This window comes from Cyrtonyx montezumae, unplaced genomic scaffold (genome assembly GCF_038088225.1).
Source record: "Cyrtonyx montezumae isolate F1298 unplaced genomic scaffold, pur_monq_1.0 scaffold_24, whole genome shotgun sequence".
NCBI lineage: Eukaryota > Metazoa > Chordata > Aves > Galliformes > Odontophoridae > Cyrtonyx > Cyrtonyx montezumae.
The window spans coordinates 9228579-9252200 of record NW_027071981.1 but is presented as its reverse complement, the minus strand read 5'-3'; the positions used below and the strand labels follow the sequence as shown (position 1 = coordinate 9252200).

Sequence of the window (23622 nt, the reverse complement as noted above, 5' to 3'; positions counted from 1 at the left end):
TCACACCTGTGGCACCGTTAATGGAGACTGCATGAAAAATAAAAACAGGTGGTGGTCAATGGCAAAGCCTTCAGCTATGAAACGTGAAGCATGCGAGACCTAGTTAGGGGCAGGAAGCCCCAAGGTGAGCTGAAGATGCCCAGACAGGATGCTGCAGTGACTGCCACTGCAGAAGGTGTGGTGCACAGCAATAGGGACACCCTCTCCAATGTATGGGGTGGAAACCTGAGGAACAGGGTTTGTAGCAGCTGGTTTGTCCCAGGCTGCAGGCTTTGCATTGCACAGCCCTGTCCTGCACCTTGAAAGCTGTCCCTTCTGGTTCTTCCTCCATAACAGGTGCCCTAGGATAATTTTCCCAAGGCACCACATGCTGCTAAGTGCCCAGATCTGCAAATACAGCCCAGTGTAATGGCTTTCATTGTCTAATCCCTAGAGGCACCACCTGCCTGTAGAGTTCAGCCCCGTGTTGCATTTCTAGCAGCCAAAGCTGCACAGGAGGTTGGGTGGATGCAAGCTTTGGATGTTCACACTGCTCGCTGCCTCCCAGCTCGTGCTGTCAGTAGGCTGTTTGCTGACTTTCTTACAAGGCTGCTATTTTTTTTTTCTTTTTTTCCTCAGGATTCACCGAGTTAGGTTTCCAAGCAATCAGCGCTTGTTAAATATTCCACTGAGCATGATATTGCTCTCCTGTCTCTCCCTTACTGATGCTCAGCTGTGGTAATTTGCTGAGCTCAGCTGTCACATACAGAGATTTTAAATATATATATATATATTTTTAAATAACAAACCTATTAATAATTAAAAAACACTTGGCAGGTGGGAAAAGCACATCTAACTCGCTCTGTGTGCTCTAGTGGGAGGCAAAGTGTTCAGCCACTTCTTTTTAACACTAGGTGCTGGCAGCTGGTATTTCCCAAGTGGTGATTTGTTCATCCTAGCTCAACACAAAGGCAGTAGATGGTGGCCTGACTGTTTGGGCTCCTACAATAAGTTCACTGGAGTAGCTGGCTCTCACAGCTGTACTTAAGGGACAAAGGTTTTCTTTTTCCCCCACTCCAACCTTAATGTGAGAAACATCTGAAGTGTGGGAATCAGCAGATGTGGTGGCGATGGGTTGGTGGTTGGACTAGATGATCTTAGAGGCCTTTTCCAACCTTAATGATTTTATGATTCTCTGAAAACTGTGGCTTTTGAAACTGGATGAGGCTGAGAATGTGTTTCTAGGATCACTACAGGGAAAGTAGTCCTGGGCTTGGTGGTTGTCCTGGTTTTGACTGAGATAATTTTCTTCGTAGTTGCTGTGTGGTGGTGTGTTTGAAGTTTAGGAGAAAAACAATTTTGATACATACAGATGTTGTAGCTGTTGCTGAACAGTGTTTGCATGCTTGCATAAAGTCAAAAACTTCTCAGCTTCTTCTACTACTCTGTCAGGCAAGGAGCTGGGAGGGGACAAAAATAGGACAGCTGTCCTAGACAGGCCAAAAAGATGTCCCATACCATATGGCACTGTGCAGCCCTTTTGATGAACCTTCTCAGGTGTCCAGTGCTGTGGGGCCACCAAGATCCCTGTGGTTTCTGCCTTCTGCAGCCCTCTCCACTGGGGTCTGGAATAGGAACACAGTTTTCTGGACTTCCCAGCTTTTTGCTGGAGCCTGAAAAGCTGAGGAAACCAGTTGATAAGGATTTGTATGTGCCAGCATCTGGTGTTATCAATGTCCAGATACAGCATTTAAGAGAATTTAGGAAACCCAGAGAGCTGTGCTTCAAGAGATCAGCCTTGACTCACAATAGCATTTGGATTTTACATACATGCAGTTCTGCTGACTTCTGTGCTGTATGAAAGAGGGTAAGAACAGAGCCAGTCATTTTAATGATAATACAAATAATCACCTTGATGATATAATTAAGGGAAGGTTGTAGCTTTCAGGCACATCTTGCAGTGACTGTACATGTTGAGGGAACCGTGGACAGCATCCTCCAGCTTTTCTTTCATGAAACTGTAAGGCTACAGCTCTGCTCTTATTCTCTCTGGAACCCTTGAGGCACCTCCAGCTCAGTGATAAAAACAATTCTCCTTCCATGGCTGTGAGCTCTGTCACAATGTTTTTAGCTGGATGACTTTTTCTGTGTTGGCACAGCTGGCAGTGGGCACTATGTCATTAACCCAAGGAGAAGTGAAAAGACAATGGAAAGGAAACCTTGTGCAACATGCATGTGTCTGAAGCTTCTTCCTCCAGGTGTTCTGGGCTACTCTCAATGGTCATAAGGGTGAACCTCATCTATTTCCCAGGAGTATCCGATGCTTAGCTGTTAGATCAGGCTGTGGGCAGCTGACAGCTGAGTATTGCAGGTTATCTGAAGCGGGGACCAGTTCCTGAGTCTTCTCTTATATACTCTTTCTAGAAACAAAAGTCTGGCCAATTCTTTTGGCAAGGACAGGCTCCCAGGTTTTTCTGCACCATCTTCTGGGTTGATGAGTTGGTCAAACACTGACATAGATGTTCTCTCTGTCTTTTAGTGTAATGAACCGCACCCCAGTGCACCTCATCCATGAAATCATACTGGTGGATGACTTCAGTGACGATCGTAAGTGACCTTTCCTTTGTTAGAGTTAGGCTGCCCAGCTGAAAGAGGTGTGAGGTCAGGATTTGTGCTGAGAGGGCAGAGAGAGTTTGTTGAGAAGAAAGGAAATTTAAAGCTCTGTAGGTGTGGAGAGGAAATCCTGCTGCCCCACATTTGCATTGCTTTGTGGAATATTCAAACTCCAGATGATCAAATTTGTTTGAAAGAAAATAATACAGGAAAGCATATGACAAATCATTTTTATGCCTAGTAGACATGAATCTGTTTCATACCCAGCTGTACTGTGCTGAAGGTATGCTTGATCTGGCTTTCAGCTGCAGCCAGGAGCAATTTTGGGTTCATACCACTGGCACTTGGGCATGCATCTGGACCCCCAGCATATACTCAGCACACATTTATGTAGGTGGCCAGAAGCTGCTGATTGATTTTCACTGCTGTAATAAGGAGTGGAATAGGATTTTCTGCATGAGCTGCCAAATTCTTAAATGCCTCACCTATAGTGCTGTATATGACACAGCCCACATTCTCTTGCTGCTTCCTGCTGGTTAATAGGGTGACTGGTGAAATCAATAGGTCCAATCTCCAGCAGAAGTCCATAGCTGAGGCTGTGTGAGCTCTCAGGTAATGACACTGGTTGTCTTCAGCTAAGAACTTGACTGGTATGAGGAGCAAATGGAAGATCCAGGTGCAAAGTAAGCGTGCATAAAGAAAGTCTTAGGCTTGAAAAGGAAAAAGCTTTACACCTTTACTGAGTGGTCTGTGGCTAAATCAGTATCACCTTGTAGGATGCTATGAACAGATTTTACAACATTCTCACTTGCTGTCTCTGTCTGGCATGGGTGCCTTGCCTAGAAATCAGCAAATCCAGAAAGAGGTTTGCAGTGGCTGTGATGAGCTTGAGAGCCACTCCAGTGCACTGGAGGCTGGGTTAGGCAAGTCTGGGAACTCTTTGCTGCATGAAATCATCTCTTCTCAGCTGTCTTGCATCTGGCCCCTTCTTTCCTGTGATAGTCTGAGCCTCCTAGCATATGTTTTGCATACCTTTACATAAAATGTATGTATTTGCATAATATGATGTAAACACACAGTCAGTTTTCCCTGCAACCCACTCCATGCAATAGGTGCTTCTATCTCGTGCCCAGCGGTGACTTATTTCTCATCTCTCTCAGCCCCTCAGAGTATTCTGAGTTGGAAGGGACCCACAAAGGTCATCGAGTCCAACATTTTGACCTTTTGTTCACTGTGACGGAGTTGCTCACCATGCAGATGGCACATGCACGTGAGGTCCCACTATCCCCATCAAGCTTCCATTGTAAATATGTAGCAAACTTCTGCTGCCTTTACTCTTTGCTGCACGCAGATAACCTCAGCTCCATGCGGAAGCTGTCGGGGATGATGATGTATCTGCAAAAAAAGATTGCTGTGGTGGAAAGACCATGTTTGGGCGTGCATGCACCAGATGTTGAGCTGGGTGTTTCTGCCCATGTACCCAGCACAATTCCTGCTGAGTCTTCCTCCCCGTGCTGATGTATAGTCAGCCAAGAAGCGATGGAGGCAGCTGCATAGGGGATCACAGGACCTCACATCTGGGTGGTCTTAGGGCTGCTGCTCAGGCAGTGGGAGCCAGTTTTGTGACTACCTGAGTGCTGATGGGTGATGTTGCTTCCCTCTGTGCTTCCAAAGCTGACGACTGCCGCTTGTTGGCCAAGCTACCCAAGGTGAAGTGCCTGAGGAACAGACAGCGTGAAGGTAAGGACCGGCACCTTGGACCCGTGTGGGTGGAGAGGAACCCAGACTTTGTGAGGTGAGGGAGTGACGGAGCAGGTGGGGAGAAAGGGCAGCTATCCCAGTGGATGGAACACACAGGGCAAAGTGCTGATAACAGGAGACATGAGAGGGGCTGGGAGTTGGTGTAGATTTTACCCCCCTCTCCTTGAAAAAAATGGGTCTATTAAGATATCTGAGATGGCTCAGCTGTAGCTTATTACCCAGAAAATTAGAACAGGCAAAACAAAGCCTCCAGTCTTCTTTTTAAAGACGTGTGCACTAATGAAAGAGATGAGAACTGCTCCTGCTGCTTCTGCAGGAATTAAAAAAAAAAAAAAAAGTAATTAGTTATATTTTAAAGATTAAGAAGGGATGTATGGAGGATAAATATATGTCCCACTGGGCTACTGCTTGCAACGTTTTGAGCCTGGTCCTCCTTTCCATCTTCCTTTCTTGTGTGACTGAGGTACATGATAATGTGCTTTCGTGGTCACCCTCTGCACTAGATGGACCTGGAGGTACTGGTGCTGCACAGCCTAGTCAGATTTGGGAACTCAGCCCGGAGGGCTTACTTGAACCTGTCCGTCATTGAAGCTGCTTCCCTCAGGACCCAACTGGGATTTGTGAAGGCACAGGGTGGGTGCAATAGACCCTGGCTACCTGCAAGATCTTAGAATCCGTGCTGAAAAGAGCAGTATGGGGACAAATTGCATTGCAGGAGTTGACCTGGGCAGACGTGGGATTGTTCCAGGCTTTGTTATTTCTATCCCTCTTCCTCTTGCTCAAAGACTGTTTCCTGTACAGAATTTTAATATGAAAGTCAGTGACCTCTCACATGGCCTAGAGGTGTGCCTCCCTGTGGGCAGTGGGCACACCTCTAGGCCATGTGAGAGGTCACTGACTTTCACTGAAATTCATGTGGGCAATAATGGATTTTCCTATCTCCCTCTCTTATTAATTTCTTCCTCTCAAACTCATGTAGCAGTCCAGCTCCTAAGGACCTTAATCAGGGACCTGATGAGCCAAGAAGTCTCTAAGCACCTGGGGGGTGATCCTCTTTCCTTGGCAGAAAAGATGTTCCCATTGAGCCGCAGATCAGAAGTTTCCAAATTGGTAATCCAAGAGAGGTGCAATTCTGTCCTCAAATCGTCCCACCCTTATCTCCTCACTAAGAGCTGTGTAGGGGGCTTCACACAGGGACTAGGGGCCCTGGAAACCATGGTTCTTCTGTGGAATTGGTCTCACCCCATGTGAGCAGGTGATGAGCAAGGGAAAGATTTTAAGTTCCCCTCTGTCTTCTGAAGACTTGGTGGCTGTTCTTCCTGGCCTATTCCCCACTAGCATACATTTACGTTAGATTTTTTTTACCTGCAAGAAGTTATGGATGCATTTCAAGTTCTGCTTTGCCCTAGAACAGTGGAAACAGTTGCACAATTTAAGGTTTGGCATAAATGCCATAAATTATTAATGTAAGTGGAACTTTTTACTTGCTTTGGTGACACTGGAAAATGGTTGGCATGGCTTGTGGTGCTGGAAAGGTGATGAACCTGAACCATGTTTTATCTGAATGGGATTTTGATGCTTCAAAGCCCTTGGGGTGTGTAAGGAGCCTCCAGAGGTTTATGTGAGGATACTGCCCAATTACCTTGGAGGAAGCTGATGTGGCATGTCCCTGAACAGGTCTGATCCGGTCCCGCATTCAAGGGGCAGATGTGGCTCAAGCAGGAGTTCTGACCTTCCTGGACAGTCACTGTGAGGTGAATAAGGACTGGCTGCTCCCACTGTTGCAGAGGATCAAAGAGGTGAGTGTCCCAAAGGACCAGAGCCACCCTCAGTGGGTGTTTGTCCCTTCTTCCCTCCAAGTAGCCATTGCCACTCAACTCTGTCTGAGTGTGTGCAGGCATCTGAATAAGAAAACAAGGAGATTTTGGGGTGCCAAGTATCCTTTCCATGTCTTTTTCCACCCAGCAGGCAGGTAAGAGTACATGTGGTCAGGTGGGATAAGGTTTCTCCTGGGGCAGTAGGGCTCTGACTTGGCAAGCATGGGTTGAACTTTGAAAGGGGAATAGCTGGGCAGGGTTCCAGCAGGCTTTTTAATTAGGCTTGTGTAAAAATGCTCAGTGCCAATGATTTAAAGGAGTGATGGCTCCTTGAATAGGGGCCGAATTTAATTTCATGCAAATTAAGCACTAATAAATTGATTTAATAGGATTTAAATTCTGCTGATTTCAGAGCAGACAATGAGATTCGCCTTTCACTGAGATGGCAGTGCTAGCTGCATGTGCATGGAGAGCCTCAGTGGTGCCTTGTCACTCGAATCAGCATGAGCCTTGTGCTGGCAGCCTCGGGCATGGCAGAGTGTGAGGAAACCTCTAGCTGTGGCATGGATGGATGGTCCTGTCCCTTTGCCGTGCCTTATTCCTCCATTGCCTCTCCAGCTCTTGCCCCTGATTCCTATTATTAGCTACTCAATAATTTTACAGTTAGTGAATAGTGTTGATGTAGGGGCAGCTGAGGAGCAAAGGGATGAAGCAAGGAAGGAAGCCAGGGCACTGGATTCTGGAGAAACATGAACAGCACCAGATTGTGGCCTATTTTTGGGCAAGGGTTGTTGGTGTTGCTGGCCCCCACTGCACAGGACAGGTCCCAACCTCAGTCTCATCATTCTGCTGGTAAATGGTATGGGAATGAGAATGGCATTGTTGTGTTATTGGTCACAACTCCTGTGCAATTACAAGGACGTGAGCTGTGAAACCCAACTTGAAAACTAGCAGAGGTGCTTTCCCACACGGTTTTGTGGGGTGTGTGAATCTAGATGCCACGTGCAACTTCTCTACAGGGATTTTGTTGTATCGTGGCAGCAGTGGTGCCATCACGGTCTGACAGACAGCATGGAAAGTATTTCTGAAAGGGCACTTTGCTTCCATTTAGTCCTGTTTGTTTGCCTTTTAATCGCTTGTAGATGTAGCAGGATGAGGGCAGCAGGTCCTCACTTTCCTTCTGCGCAACCCCACTGCACCTGTCCTTGCCACCAGGGTTAAATACTGATCAATGGGTTGTATGACATGTTACTGCTGCCACCTTCAGGCTGTGCCCAAGAGACGGGTCCCTGCTGCGACGACGGTTAGCCTTGTTTACGAGAGCATTTTCTTACCCAGTTCCAGGTAGGACTAGTCAGCTTGGCTCAAGTAACCACCAGGTTAAGTCAGTAACCACCTTGAGGGCATACGATGCTCTCCCCATCACCAGCCGCCCTGCGAGCTGCTTTGCTTTTTCTTTCTTGGGCAAAGAGGAGAGAGAAGGCCTGAGAGCAAGTGAAGGAGTAGGGATGTGTCTCCTCCAGAGGTGTGCAGGTCTGTGCCCAGCATGGTGCATGTCCAAGGAAGCCACAGCAGCAGTGGCTCTTCTGCAAATACGTGTTTATGAGCACGACTGCGAGTGTGTGGGCACATCTCTCTTGTTTTCACTCAGGGAACAAATATATCTGAAGCCATTAACGTCACATTTCATCCAAAAAACTTGGTTAGAACTATAATTATTGAGCCTACAGTCTTTTTATGGTATGAATCAATGAGCATACCTCAAAACTGGAAGTTTTAAGAGTTTTGTGCTGTTTTAAACAAACGTGTTTAATAATGTTCTTTGTGTGAAATATACATTGACAAAAAAAATGCATTCTCGGGTTTTTGAGAGTTTCATGTGAAAAAGGATAGAAGATTTGGGTGTTGTAGATACTAACATGTCCTGGTATGGCAGCATATCCCAAACTGCAGAGCAAGTGAAAACCAGAAGGTTGGAGCTATGTATATTAAGATTTGATGTTCAGCCCCAATTAAATAACAGCAGCAGCACTGTGCTCCTTGAGCACACAGTGCTTTTTGTTTGAGGATCAGAGACACCTTCATGGAATGTGAGCAAATATAAATGTCCTCACTATGTGGCAGGGAAAGTGAATCATGGAGAGGGCTGAAAGTCAAACCATTGCAGTATTTTAGGCAGTCAGAAGGTAAAGGGGATTTTTTGGAGAGTAAAAGCAAGGCTATGTGTTCTCAGATGCTTTCCTTTGTTTTGCATGGCTGTGAAAAACATCTTGATCTGTTGAGGATGAGAGCTTGAAGTTTGAGGTATAATTGGAGTATGGGATTTTTGAAAAGGAAAAGGGAGATAAGAGGCCAGCCGAAGCTGTCAGTCTTCCTCCCATAGCTGTTTTTGTTCGTAACTGTATAATTTCTTTGTCCACAACAAGAAGTTAATTAAATCACCACCAACTATTTAAAATAACTTGCAGTTGTTTCTGCATTTTTTTTTAACCCTTTCACCCCCCCTGGCAAGACTACAACTGTGTCCCCTTAATTTGTACATTTGAAAACTTCCTATATTTACACACAGTGTGATTATGCTGCCTGGCCAGGTGTCTTTTTTAATCTGTCTTTTCAAATTCCTGTTTGTTACTTGACTTTTGAAATTCTGTAATAGGTATTTAGAAGAGGTGATCTGAAGTCACAGAACCTTTTGTTTCTGCTTTCCAGGACCCAACACGGGTGGTCAGCCCTGTTATTGACATCATTAACTTGGACACTTTTGCCTACGTGGCAGCTTCCTCAGATCTCAGAGGCGGTGAGTGAACACCACAGGCTCTGTCCCATAGCGTGAGTGGGGCTCTGCTCTCTGCTATTCCAGCTATCCTGCTCAAGGTGCATCTGCACTTGTGCTCCCTGTGCCATTTTCAGACTGGCTCAGAAGTGGTGTGAGGATTGGTGTTTGCTACAGCAGCAAAAATAATCAGGCAGGATAAAGGGTCATGTCAAAACCACCCTTTGCAGCACTGAAAGCCCAGATGCTGAGGAAATGAGGGATTTTTAGGCAACAGAGGATGCGACTGTAGCACTTATTAGTATGCTTGTGCTATTTGTAGCATGCAGTATCCATGACGGGGTGCATCTGTGTGCATGGAGGGACAAGGAAACCTTCTAAGAGCAAGGTTTCATCAGCAGGTTTAATTCTGACTTTTCCTGCTTTTGGTGAGCTTGACTTTGCAATTGTAATGCTAAGTGTTGTTTCTGTTTCATATGCAGTACAAAATACATTAGTCATTGGACATTTCTCCCAAGAGCTCTATCTCCATTGGCTTGAGACATTCAAAAGTGGAGAAAATATTTCATCCAACATGGATTCTGTAGCCTAAGGGATTGAACTGCTTCCTAATCCATGCCCATTTCTAATTTCCCTAAGGTATTTCTCTGCATTGGTTTTAGGTTTTGACTGGAGCCTGCATTTCAAATGGGAGCAGCTTTCTCCAGAGCAGAAAGCAAAGCGACTTGATCCTACCAAACCTATTAAGTAAGTCAAGAGAGGAAAAGAGGGTTGTGGGTCAGGACAGGCATCTCGTCCCAAGCAAAGCCCTAATGCCTGTATCCCCAGCTGTGAAGTGCTGTGGCATATGGCAGAGGGAAGATCTGGAGCTGGGGTGCTCAGGGCTCCAGGAAGCTCACAGGAAAGCAAAGCCCAGCTTGCTTTGTCTATGAAGGGTACTAAAGAGACTTCTTGGGTGCAGCAGTCTTGTACTAAGGCATCCTGGGTGCCTGTGGCTGTGTCTCATGAGATGAGTCCCATGAGACAGGGCTTGTCCCAGCAAAGGGCAAGTCTTTTCTGGGTCTGCCCTCCCCTCCTCCCCCATGCCATCTCAGCACAGCTTTTCCTATCTAATCCAAAGAGTAAAAAATAGCCCTGTTTTGAAACACAGACCAAACAGCTAGCAGTGGCTTTTAAAAAGCCCTTCTGAGCTGGTTCTGTCCTCCCCTCCCCTCTAGAACTGTGCTCTTAATGGGCTGGCTGCAGGCAAAAAAAAAAAAAAAAAAAAAAAGCCTTTGAGAGTACCATCATGTGAATAACCCCCCAAGCATTAAGTGCATTTCTGATGCTGAAGCCTGCAATCAGAGCTGTGAACTTCAGGCTTGTAGGAGTTGTGCTGATGGGTGCATTAGCCAGTCATTAAATGCCAGGCAATTTATGATTGACAGCAAAATACTGAGGTAGCTGAAAGAAAGGCTCCTATGTTTTTTGAGGTTTATTGTTCTCTTTTGGTAAGAAGGATATACACAGTTAATCACAGTCCCGATGGTGGAAGAAGAGGCAAATGGAAGAGCTTCTTCTACACATCCAGACACTGCAGTGGTATGTGAGTGTCTCCTGTTGCTTCCCCAACCCTGCAGGACTCCCATCATTGCTGGGGGGCTGTTTGTGATCGATAAAGCCTGGTTCAACCACCTGGGGAAATACGACAACGCCATGGACATCTGGGGTGGGGAGAACTTTGGTGAGTCACCCTTCTTCCTGCGCCCTTGCAGGGTTGGTTCTACATCCAGAGTCATTCCGGGTGGGTGTGATGTCACTTGGAACTTTGCTTTGAGTTCTCTGCATGGTTTCCCTCACTTACATTCATAGCTTGCAGATTCACATGGGTAAGAGATCTACAACCATGAACAGTGGGAACTGAGAAGTTGCTTGGTGCTTAGGACTCCCTGCCTTCCATGCTACTTTGAATTTCTATAGGGGAATACCCTGAACCACAGAGTTCTCATCTTTAGTGTTACCAGCAGATGAGAGCACACTGCACATAGTCCTCTGTTCCTTCCTGATCTTATTTTTTAGAGAATAAAGTTAAGATGTGTCTTATTCCAATGGCTGATGGTAGATAGCACTTCAAAGCCATGAATTGAGGCATCAGCCCTTCCCTGAGTTTGCAGTCTGCCTGCATCAGTAACTCTAAGGGCACAATGCAGATTGGTGTCAGGGTAATCATGGCTCCTTATCCTGGATTGTTAAGAGCTGGATCAGGCCAGACTGTTTTCACTTTGCAGCTGTAGCAGTGCTGCAGATCAGAGCAATAGACTGCCTCTGAGAGGAGGAGGAGACACTTGATGTCAGAGAGGCAGATCCAAATCTGGCTTTAATAGCTCATACCTCTGGGGAGTACAGCTAGCAAGGAAGGCAAAATCTTCTTTCCTAACACATATAGCACTGCTGTCAGCCATCCAAGGGAACAGATGCTGCCACTTTGCAGTATCCCACCCGCTGCCTGGCACTGTTGTTAGCTTCATACACCTTTTTCCTCCAGCATATTTTATTTATTTATACCTCATTGCTCAGTCAGTTCTCTCTTCCCCATCCTTTTTCTCTTTGAGTGGGTGTATTGCCACTGGTCTGACCCAAAGCATCTGCTCCTCCAAGGAAACCAGGCAAGGACTGACTGCAGCCCTCCTGCCCCCCCCACCACTGGGTTGATGGCCCAAAAATATCATCCAAGAAAGGAACTGCAGACATAAAGATATGCTGCCTCTGACCCCCTACCCATCTCTGCTTGTTGCTTGTCTCCAGCAGCAGCCAGCTCCCTGAGACATCAGCAGTTCTCTCCACGAATCTCAATCCCAGCAGTGTGTCCAGTGCTCCTTATGCATGATTATTGCTTATCCTGTGTGGCATCATGTGGTGAAAAGGAACACGTGGCTTTGGAGCAGACATTTTCTTCATATAGCTCTATACTGCCAACAGATCACAAAACAGGATATACAGAGCAGCAGAAATCTTTCTGTTTCATTTCTTCTCCATGCTGGTTCTGTATGACTGTCTGATGATACAGCTGCAGATTCATAGCTTCCCTGCTGCTGGGACCAGACGGACCCTGTAGAGCAGCCGCTCTGCTGCCTGTGCCACCTTGCAGCTGGGATCTCATCCAGCTCCCCGCCAGGAGTCCTGTAACTTCTGGTGTTGATCATGCCACTGGCAAGGTGTCCTCCAGCAGGGCCCCACTGAACAGCCAGGGAGCAGCTTGGGAACACCAGAAGATGTCACCCATACTGACAATTTGACCAATTTTTTTGAATAATCCTTCTTGTCATTGACCTCAGCTCCCGCAAACACATGCATCTTGTTGATCACATTAGCATATATGCTGGGCAGGGTGAGCTCCTTCTGGGGGCAGGTGATGGATGCTCAATGCTGTTCACTTTGTACAACCAGCCTTAGATTCATAAAGATAATGACCCACTGCTGTAGGACGAGAGAGAATGGACTCAAGTTGTGCCAAGGGAGGTTCAGTTTGGATGTTAGGAAAAATTTCTTCTCGATAAGAGTGGTAATGCATTGGCACTGGCTGCTCAGAGAGGTGGTAGAGTCACCATACCTGGAGGTGTTCAAGAACCATGGAGATGTGGTAATGAGGGCCATAGTCAGCAGGTGATGGGTCAACAGTTGGACGCTGTGATTGTAGTGGTCTTTTCCAACCCTAATGGTTCAGTGACAGAAACACAAAATGCTGAATCTGTCTCTCTTGTAGAAATCTCCTTCCGTGTGTGGATGTGTGGAGGTAGCCTGGAAATCATCCCCTGCAGCCGTGTTGGACACGTCTTCCGGAAGAAACATCCATATGTCTTTCCAGAGGGGAATGCCAATACGTACATCAAGTGGGTGTTTGGGGCCTGCTTCATTTTTGTGAGGAATAATAAGCTGCTGCCTTGCAGGGTTTGGGGGAGGAAAGTTTGATTGAAAAAATGCGTAATACCCATGGGCAGGAATCTCATGAGCCATAGTGAGCTGGTACAACTGTCTCCCTTAGGATTTCTAGAGTGTTGAGAATATGACAGAAGTAGGACACTTTACGCGGTTCCTTTCATCACCACAGAAATGAAGGGACAGGCTCTGCAGCTCCCTGAGCCCTAGCTACTGCAACAGCAAATGTTTTCGACACTAAGGTCATAAGAAAACATTTATAATGCCCTGAAATCAGGCTGCCAACCATGTCTGTCAGTACCCAGTGACCTTAGCCTGGGGCTGAGCATGACTTAGCTGAACCAGAAAATATGGCTCCCGGTGCCTCTTGGAAAGACAGATTGAGTAGGAGCGTGACGGGCTGGCTGCACCTCCCAGCTGGAGCGGACCTGGCCTCACACCCAGGAACAGAGACTGAATCCGATGCTGAAATGAGTATCTGAAGCAGACCAAAATCCTGGAAGGAGCAGGCAAGAGGAGCAGTTCCTTGGCACAGGAAGGATTTCCTCCTCTGTTGGAGCTTGCGCATGAAGGTTGTTGCTTAAGCAGAGGTCAGAGAAAAACACTGGGGGCACTCAGACATAGTGCAGAGTTCTTTCCCAGATAAACTGCATTTGTACGTTCTTACAGGTGTTCCTTTTAGAGTGTCAGTTTCCTGGTGTTTCACTGAGCAAACAGGATTTACGAGGACTTAGGGTGTTGCAGCAGGGTTGTCACTGACCTGGTCCCTCTGCAGCTTACCCATGCTTGCCTTATGCAACATGGGAGGAGTGCAAAGAGTGCTTCCCAGTTACACCTACTAGAACGTTTCCAGCAGTGTTTGGAGCAGAATGGGGACTCTTCAGCTGGGCAAGCTGAGGTGACCCTGTCGCCTCACTTCAGAAAGAATGAGGGGCACAGGATAGGAGAAGGGCACAAATCTCTTGGTTTTAGTTTTGAAAGAAGACTTGCAGAGAAGCCTGGATGTGGGCTTTGGGTAAGCCTGAATCAGCACCGAGGTGCAAGTCTTGGTGTTTATTCCCATGTTTCCTGTAAGCTCATGTGAGACCAGGAAGGCAGACAGAAGAATCCTGAGCTGTGGGGAACACTAGATCAAGATGCAGGCACTGTGACTTAGACATCTCTTGAACAAGAGCATCTAAACTGCAGGAGAATTGGAAGTACCATGGATCAGAAAGAGAATGAAAAGCAGTCTGGAGAAATGTATCTGGAGGTTTTAAGAGCTGAGTTAACCTTATGATATCCCTCACACTTGAACTTAATGCAGTAATATATAGACTGAGGGGAGAAGCAGCTTCTGGCAACCTGATGCTCCATGGTATTATTTTTAACAGTGATGTTAACAAAAAATATCCCCACCTTTCTGCCAGATGCTGATTTTTTTTCCACACAGCCCCTTCCTCAGTTCAAGGGACAGTTCTGACTTCAACACCTAACTGGATCCCTGTGTGGTTCATCCTGTTCTGCTCAGGTAGGGCAGAGCCTTCCCCATGTACCCACAGCCCCGGTGTGTGGTGGGTAAAGCTCATAGAGAGACAGTGGCTAGGGGAGGACTTCCCTGATGCAAAGAGATATGGGAGGATAGGCACAAGGAAACAAAACCTTCTGAAAGGAGAGTTAGAGCCATCTGAAGTCAGCAGAAAATCTGTGCTTCATAAACCTGTGCTGAGATTTATCTCAGTGAAATCCAGCAGTGAAAAGCAGGAGAGCCCCTGCAGGAAAGACACAAACGATATATCTGGTTTTGATCTTTGGCAAATCTCACACTGTTTTTTCAAAGCTCAACCCCATTCACAAAATACAGCCTCAAGCCTGCCTGCCTGGGAGATGGTGCTTAAGATAAACCACACTTCTGAGTGTGGTGGATGCAAGAGATCCATCGGACCTTGAGATGGTGAATTCCTCACCCAAAGATGTGGCATCTTAGGTTTGGTGCCTGCAGAAATGGGAAGGAGTGGGAACTCCTCTGGTAGCAAGGGCTGGACGGGTGGTTTGTGTGAAGCCAAAGACAAAGTTGAGGCTGGGAGAAGAGTTGATGCCTTTTAGAAAGAGTGGGTATCCAGAGGCTTCCTTGGCATCAGCTGTCTTTCATTGCCTCCTTCAGAAACACCAAGCGTACTGCAGAGGTGTGGATGGATGAATTCAAGCAGTACTACTATGCTGCCCGGCCTGCGGCCCAGGGGAGGCCTTATGGAAAGTAAGTGTCCTTCCTGCTGCCTGCCCTGCCTACTGCAGCGGGGGCTCATGGAGCCTTCACCCTGCTGCAGGAAACCTGCCTGTGTTGTTTCTGCAGTAATGCTCAATTCAACAATTATGGTAGGCAAAAGCTAATGAACAGAGCAATGGAACTTATAAACAGGTAGTTCATATGTGGTACTAGTTTATTCTGATGAATGAACCAAGTCATGAGAAGGGAAACCTCCTTGGACCACGTCCTGCCCTTGGTGTTAGGTACAATTACTTCAGATCTCAAAGCAGAGTTTGGGGGAACATCTAGAGGTCTTGCTAGCAGTTGAGAGGCAAGAAAATAATCAGATTTTAGAGCTGGCAAGGCTTCATTGGAAAGGAGTAAGTCCTCTGTATTCGGGGAGTTTGCCATTCATCCTTTGAACAGTCAGAAATGTCTCCATGTCAGGAAACATGTATGTGTTTATGTTAATTTCTCATTTTCATACCTTCTTTCTCTCCCTAGAAAATTTCCTTTGGATCTCAGCAGAGCCCAAATCCAAATCATAATTCATTCTGTCTAGTCTTCCATTTCCAGGCTTTATGAATTACAATCCTAGAGACTAACCTATTTCCTCTGACTTTGTATCCTCTTCCCATCCCTCAGCATGGGATGAAGTAATAACTCTGTCCCAGTCATTGTATGAATGAAAGTGTAGTGAAGATAAGCTATGCAAAAGGAAGGTAGTGGAGGTCATACCAACTCCATACCAGCTTCAGCTGGCCCGAAGAGAAGCTAAAGTTTGGGAAATGTCACTCTCTGCAGTATGATACCTCAGCAGCAGAAATCTAGCCCTGATTAACACAAGAATTATATCACCATGCGATTAACTATTAGTGACTGAAAGGTGCGTTTAAGTGCTCCTGTGAATCAAGGCCTTCTGTAGTTCTATAAACTAAGTAATTTATAATAGCATATATTAACTTCCTAGTACATTGCTGTATTAAATTAATGCTTTTATTGCATATAGTAGATAGCATACATTGGTTACTAATCATTTTTAAAATAGCTGTGCTTTTCTGCAGACCTTTTCATTGCCTAAACTCCAGGCTCCTTGTTAAAATGGCAGTGTGTCATCGTGGCATTTTACCAAGTGAGACCCCCGAAAAGATAGCGATCAAAGCCACCAACCAAGCTCATACAGAGGACGGCAGGAAATAGTGCTGCTGATGCTCTTGTGTTTGCTACCTGTGCATAACTGTTGGATTTTGGTGTCTTAGGTTTTACCCTTATCTGATCTTCATTGTACCTCCACAATATTTTCTCCCCACAGCATTCAGAGCAGAGTGGAGCTGCGGAAGAGGCTGAAATGCCACAGCTTCAAGTGGTACCTGGAGAATGTTTACCCTGAACTTCGGTATGAATGTCTGATCTCCATCAGGAAGCCCCATTCCCTCTGCCCCAGAATGCTCTCTTTCCCTCTGGTCCCACACCTCTCTCCAGCCCAGAATCACAGGCACCTCTCCTCCTCCCTTGGGCTTCACAACAGGACATGCTGAATTTTGTCTTGGTTTTCAGCACTGCCTGTTCATGATGTAATGTGGTTTGTTTGTGACCCTGCTTTCCACAAGCAGTCTTAGCTATGGTTTTCCATGGTGCAGGACCTCATCGTTATCTCACTCTCTATGCTAGGTGCTGATAACTTGTGTTTGGGTGACTCTGACTTACTCTTAGCTGGATGCTTTCCTTAATACACACTTCCACAGCTGCTTTTGTGCAGATCTGTTCAAGTCCCCAAAGTACTCCAGAAACCATTGCACCCATTCTCACAGTCACTATTAAGAGAAATAGAAAGGGTGCACAAATTTTGGAGCTACCTCTAGAGACCTGCTGGTGCAATAGCTGAGTGCATACTCCCAGTATAAGAATGATTTACTGCTGTTTTCTGGCTTTTTTTAAATCCAAGTACGGCATTGCACAGCAGCATTGAAAAGGAATGCCAGCACGGTGCAGTCATTTGTTACACAGCTTCCCACTCCTGAAAGCTGACCATCATCCTGCTCACACTCCATTCCTTGCTATTCTGTTTGCCTTGCAGTTATTTATTATTCCCCTATCAAAGACTCACCATCCATCTCTGAACGCTGCTTCTGCAGTGTCCCTGGCCACTCACTATTGTAGTGGTTTGTTGCTGAAATAGATCTCACTAGTCCTTTTCTGAAGGTGGTTGACAGCACTCTCATCCCACTCCCTCGGAGCACACTACTTGCCAGGGGGAGCAGGGCTTTTGTTTTCACACTGTTCCCACAGGATTCCTGAGGAACTGCTGTATCAGACTGGGATTATCAGGCAAAGACAGAACTGCCTGGAGTCACACAAGTCTGAAGACCAAGAGCTGCCCATCTTGAGCTTAAATCCTTGCATCACCAGCAAAGGCACATCAACCACAGCACAGGTGAGAAGGCTGGGGAGTCAGGCCCTGTGAAACTATAGGCTTCCTGTAGATGGTAGGGCAGTCATTTAATCTCTTTGTATCTCATCTGTCTATGTATAAGAAGAGAAAAATTCCATCTACATTTTTGGTTGCCCATTTAGATAGTCAATCTTTGAGGTAAAGCATGCAAGCACTGATCAGAGCTGGGACTTCCTTGTTGCTGTGCCTTGGGACAGTCCCTGCCTGCCATAGGGAACATGCTTTAGCAGAGGGGATGGACTTGATGACCTCAAGAGATCCCTTCCAAACCCTACAGTTCTGTAACTGTGACAGATCCAAGGTGATTCCCTCAGTTTGCTAAATCTCTGTTGGAGGATCACCCTGCTGTCAGCCTCTTTCCCAAGAGAGTATGCCATTCAATCTTGGTAATCCACCTCTCTTTGTTGGAAGCCCTGGGCAGCAGCAGGAGCTGGGACAGAAGCCTCAGTACAGGCTGGACCACCTATTTCTAAGCTAGCCTGAGCTGAGCTCCTGCTGCTGCCCATCTGCAGAGATCAGAGGGAAACAAAGAGAACTATAATTTTCTCTCATCTTTCAGCCTAATTTCTTTCAAAATGGACTGAATTGCAATAGTATTTATAACTTCATAGTCTGTGTTCTCTCAGTGTTAGATTGCCCATTAAACTATTCAGAATTTAATGAGGATGATCTTGTTTTTTTTCAGTTTCACTGAGACAAGAAAAAGCTCTTTGAATCAGCATGTGTTCTCCAAACCATATTCTGAGAAGTGTTAGAGCCAAGAGTGGGCACGTGTGCTTTCTTCTTTGGGAGTGCCATGAAATAACTGAATAGGCAACAGTGTGCTTGCTTTCACTTGATGGTACATCCCTAATACCAACAGCAAGAGACATGAGCTAATGAGAGCAGTTCATCATGTTTTCAGGGGCAACTTTGCTGATAGAAAAAAAAGAACAAAGTGTTTTCTTAGGACCCACATTGGTTCTTGTTAGGCCTAGGGGCTGCCAAAGGTCACATTTTAAAATAATTTCCTCCTCTCTGAATGATGCAGAATAGCAGTGACAGGTGCCTGCTCGAATGATGCTAAAGCCTTGAAAAAGAGTCACATGCCTCAGATATGGGTTAGTGTTAGCCGAGGCTTCAGAGAATTGCTGGCTGCATTGTGCAGCTGGTAGCTCAGCTTTCCCAGTGCACCCTCTTACTCCTTGCTCTGCCACCACTTCAGCAGAAGCTGCTTTGTCTTTGAAAAGGCAGAAAACATTGGTCTCTGTGTCTGTTTCCCAGTGTCAGTGGTCAGCTCACAACCGTGCTGGCACCTCTGCAGGCTGGCCTGCACTCCTGGGGCCACATTAGTTCCTCAAACCACTATTTTCATAGAAGGACCCTGGGACTACCTGCTTGAACACAGCAGAGAGGCTCTGCCACTCTTACTGCAGTGCTGGCCATGGGAGCACTTGGTGAGACAGATTTTAGGAGATACTATAGTTTCTCATGGGGAAAAAAGCAGTACTTTTCATCCTGACTGGCAGAAATAAGGGAAGAGATAGGGTGAGATAAAAATGTGCATGGCCATTTGCCTGTATCTTAACTCAAAGTCTTTTATGCATTCTGCAGCATAGGAGTGTCTTTTAATTTTATTTTTTTTCCCCCAGACTTTCTTAATTTGAAGCATTATTTTCTCTGGCTTTCATTTTGGGCTGAAAAGTGACAAGACATGATTAGAAGTGGATAGAACATTTAGGACAGGACTGGAGTTTTGTGGAATTATGTCAGTTTAGATAAAAAAAGTAGCAGTAGCAGGACATCCTGGGGGCAAGGGTGGAAGATCCAATGTCAGCTGATGCTGTTGTGTATATCTAGCTTTGTAGGCCTGGCTTCTTAGGATGAAGAGCTTAGGAGGAGTGGTAAAACCTCCCATCTACCCCATGGAGCCTTGTTGAATGAGAGGATAGTCCTTCCTTGAGACAAGATGACTAATGGGATGGCACAGGCAGAGCCTTGCCTGGAATTAGGCATGGAGAACCTCTGGGAGAAGCATTTCTCTGTGAGGAGCCTCTGAAGCAAGGTTGTTCTATGAGGAAATCTTGGGCATCTTTCGCTGAGAAGCCTGTGGGCAGGCTGTTCAGAAAGACAGGCACAATTTCTAATAGTTGGTGGGGAGAAGTAGGCTAAGAAGCAGGATTTATTCCAGGAATAACCTAGAGAGGTGCCCCTGCTCACAGGGAGAGCACTGTGCAGCCCACTGCCATACAGGAGTGCTCAATGAGGCTCTGGGAGCTGCAAACATTTGTACAGTGAAGTTGTTGACTTGTAGTCATATTTCCTTCCTGCTGTAAGGTGCTCTTTTTCTCTCTGTCTCTCATCAGTTGTGTTTCCACACAAGGAATTCACATCTATAGGCAATACAGTTTACAATGTTTATGTAACCCACTGGGCGCCAATTAGGCCTGACTATAAGCAGATGCTTGCAGGTCCCACTCTTCTGATATAAAGGAGTACTTTGCCCATAAGATTTGTGACATTTGGGAGCAGAATCCTGAGAATCTGCAGATATTTGTTGTATGTTACCTCCTGTCTCCTTGTGCCAACAAAACATTTTTACTGCCTTTCTCTGGAATAAAAATGATTGTATCTTGTGTGGTTAGTACTACTTCATTTTCTTTTTTGCCACGCTCCCTAACTACAGCCCACATATGCCTACTAAGTCATTTACCTTGTGAGCAGTTTTATCCTAGCACATTTCAGGGACATTTGCTTTGGTACAGCAATCTGCCAGTGACATCTACAGATATAGAGAGGCTTGGGGCATCCCTAGAGACCTGTCCTGGTGCCTGTTGAAGCCAGTGAATTTTCTGTTTGTTTTTCGGAAGGGGCAGGATCCAAGCCATGGCATTTCCTTTCCAAGTGGAGGAAGAATCAACCTCTATTTCTCATCTCCTTTCTTTTTTTTTTTATTCCTCTTTGCAGGAATGGACATACACATACAACCACCAAGTCCGTCAGCAGCAGCTGTGTTTGTCTGTGTACACCCTGTTTCCTGGCTCCCCAGTGCTCCTATCACCTTGCAAAGAAAGTGACAGCAAGCAGGTCAGCCCTTTCATTGACCCCTCATTTTCTTTGAAGTTCCCTTTCTTGCACCACATCAAATCACTGTGATGTACTCTGACTTCAGGGAAGTACAGTCAGTATGGGAGCACAGTCTTTAGCCTGCTCAGCCCTTTGCCTCTTAAATGAGTGTGTTGATAAGGATGTCTATTAGTGAAGGTGGTGATCTGGATACTTATCTGCAGAAGTCAAACTGAAACTGGCAATTTAGTCCACATGGGCCGCCAGTCAGCCAGTGGAGGCTAACATTTCTCTGCAGTTAATCATTGAGCTGGCATTTGAACCTGTGACCTGGAGAAAAAGCCATTAGTAATACATTATCTTTCTAACGCCAAGCAGTGGCTGAGCTTAAATGAATGTTTTCAGATGGAAGAAGGCCTCAGCGTGTCTCCTGCTTGGCATAGCCTGTGCTCCCTTGTGTCAGGCCAAAAAGTCTTAGTGACAACTGTCTCTGGATGCTGAACCAGCTTAGTAAAAGCATATTGAGGAGGAGGAAGCTTGTTCACATCTTTTTCTCTTCTTGTGTGTCTTTCAGCAGCAATGGGGTAAAGTTGGGTCACACCTTGAGCACACAGCTTCACGCTTCTGTTTGGACACCGAGACGGTTGGGGACACAAATGAGAGCACCAAAGAGCTTGTCATCAACCCTTGTGAGATCACAGCCATGAGTCAGCGCTGGGACATGGTGATGTCTTGATCTGCTTGAGGACTTACCCAGCTGGGCTGGTTGCTAAAACTTGCTTCACACAGCCAAGATGCACCAGATAGAGCTCAAATTCAAAACCATTGGGGAGCCTTGTGTATTATGGGACAGGAGAAGAATCAGTCAAACAAAAGCACGGTGCTGCAGGTTGAAGAACAGACGTTGGTTGCAAGGCATGTAGATGTTATTGGTCTGTTGGCAGTCATGTGTTACAAAACAAGGGATGGCAAGAAACCAAAATGAAAAATTTTAGAAGGACACTGGGGCTCCTGTGATAAGCCTTGCAGAAGTTCAGTGTGTATAGTATTTATTAATCTCGCTGGAAGAGCAGATGGAAGAGCCTTGGAGACCCCAAAGGAGACTTGGACTTGACAAAACAAGCATCTTCATGGCTTTAGGGGGTGAGGCAAGTGCATGAGGAGGGATGTGTCAAGGGATGCTAAGATCCTATGTAGCCTGGGAACAAGTGGAAAACGTTGAGTTATCTTGCACTTTATATTGCTGTGATTGAGTTTGTCTTCTGATAGCAGTCTGAGTGGAGCTGTGTTGCACTTTCAGATTTGAATCTGATCCACAGACATATATAGACAAAGACAGGACAATCATTTATGGTTTATGGCCAGGATCAAACCATCAGGTAACAGGACTGTCCTAACTCTGTGCTAACTGGGATGACTGAATATCCGAAGTCCAAGCAAACAGAGGATTCAGTGTGTGAGATGAAAGGATGCAAATCACTGTGAAGCTGAGAGGAGAATTATTTCTGCTCTTTGAAGGCCATGGGTGAATCTCAGTCATTGAAACTCCCCTATAATCTCACTATGTCTCTCGTGCTGCTTCACATCTGGAATAAGTTACCTTTTAACTCTTCTTCCATAAAAATAATATTTTTGGTAATTTAAGGTAATGGTGTCATATTTGTGTTTACCACTTTCCTGACTGAAGAGGAAGGGACTCCTATGGTGTTCCACTGCCAAAAGAATGGAGGGGGCAACTAAAACTAGAGTTTGCACTGAAAAATAAGGGACAGGTGAAGGAATTACCTGGTTTTGTTTCCCAAATATCTCGTAGTGCCGGAATTGAAAGACAGAAGAAAGGATTTAGGGCTCCTACAGTCATACCTGTAAGCAGTGAGCCCTGGATCACAAAGCAACTCTCACCTGAATTCTTTCAACAGAAATGATTTGGCAGAAATTATTTCCTTGGGTTTTGATAAATTAGTAATTAGATAAATTATTAACTAATGGTCGAGTGCTGTGGCTCTGAGAGACTGGGGGTGTCTGCCAAAGGAGACAGAAGACCTCAGAAGAGGCCTCAGGACTGGGAGAAAACCTGCAGGTCCCCCAGTGCAGCAGGTTGTGAAGCACCAAGAGCACACACAGCTCTTGCATGGAGAGAACTTCCACAGGACTGTCAGCATCACTTGAAAAAAAATAGTTTGTGCCCCTAAGAGCTCTCGGGTTTAATGAAAATCCTGTCCTTTGGTCCCCATGCTACAAACTATAGGTAACACATTGCAAGCTTTGAGCCCTCAAGTGCTTTCAGCGTTCCCTCTTGATTAATTGCTGGCTTTCAGGATTTTACTGCCTCAGTTTCTCCTCCCTGAGCACTGAAAAATAGCCGTATTGCTTAAATCTCCCTGGCTCTAGAGGCAGAACCAGCATAACTCTTTATTTACAGTGCATCTCAGGGTATAAATGCTTTCTATGTGCTGTGGTGATTACTAACCTAATCAAGCTCCCTTGGTGTGAGCCTCAAGGGCTTCTGTTAGGAAGGGCTGGAGTAAGCTGTCATTTTGCAGTGGTAGATTGCATTGTTAACGTGTCACCACTTTGCAAAAGAAAGGGGAAGCACTTAAAACGGAATGGACTCATTCTGCCAGGGTTCCTACTTAATTGAACCGGGAAATATCACACCTACTTTTCACACTGGCGATGACAGCCAAGCTGTAATAATCCCCAGTCTAGCGGTTGCAAGGAAAATCACTTCCCAAGAGCTTGCAGCTTAATGAGTTCACTCACACCTGTGCGGGCCTGCAGCCTGGGTTTGCCAAGCAACTGGTGCCAAAATGCTGCTTGCTGCCTTGCAGCTGACCCAGCCTTTAGCTGAATTATATGCCTTCAGTTTTGAAGTCCAGCACCCCGTGAATACACTCTGAACCAGAGCTTTGGCCTGCCTGGCTTTATGGTTGTCCACCTGGGACAAAAACACCTCTTCTGCTGCAGGCCTAAACTCTCTAAACATGTAATGCTCCTTTTTGCCTCAGCAGAAATAGCTACCTCACTAGACTTGTGTGCT

At 45.9% G+C, this 23622-nt stretch overlaps 1 protein-coding gene across 3 annotated transcripts in view; it reads left to right on the top strand.

Moving 5' to 3' along the window:
* Window positions 1–22731, top strand: part of GALNT14 (polypeptide N-acetylgalactosaminyltransferase 14) — a 67303-nt gene extending 44572 nt beyond the window's left edge. For 2 of the 3 annotated variants that reach the window (XM_065739633.1, XM_065739631.1), the window contains exons 4-15: window positions 2519–2586; window positions 4267–4332; window positions 6031–6152; window positions 8880–8967; window positions 9606–9690; window positions 10563–10666; window positions 12686–12812; window positions 15002–15094; window positions 16398–16481; window positions 17375–17519; window positions 20484–20603; window positions 21157–22731. In XM_065739633.1, coding sequence (XP_065595705.1) covers window positions 2519–2586; window positions 4267–4332; window positions 6031–6152; window positions 8880–8967; window positions 9606–9690; window positions 10563–10666; window positions 12686–12812; window positions 15002–15094; window positions 16398–16481; window positions 17375–17519; window positions 20484–20603; window positions 21157–21318 — 1264 coding nt within the window. In that variant the 3' untranslated portion in view covers window positions 21319–22731. The remainder of the gene's footprint in view (window positions 1–2518; window positions 2587–4266; window positions 4333–6030; window positions 6153–8879; window positions 8968–9605; window positions 9691–10562; window positions 10667–12685; window positions 12813–15001; window positions 15095–16397; window positions 16482–17374; window positions 17520–20483; window positions 20604–21156) is intronic. The other variant, XM_065739632.1, reaches the window with a different exon arrangement.
* The last annotated feature ends 891 nt before the right edge of the window (window positions 22732–23622 follow it).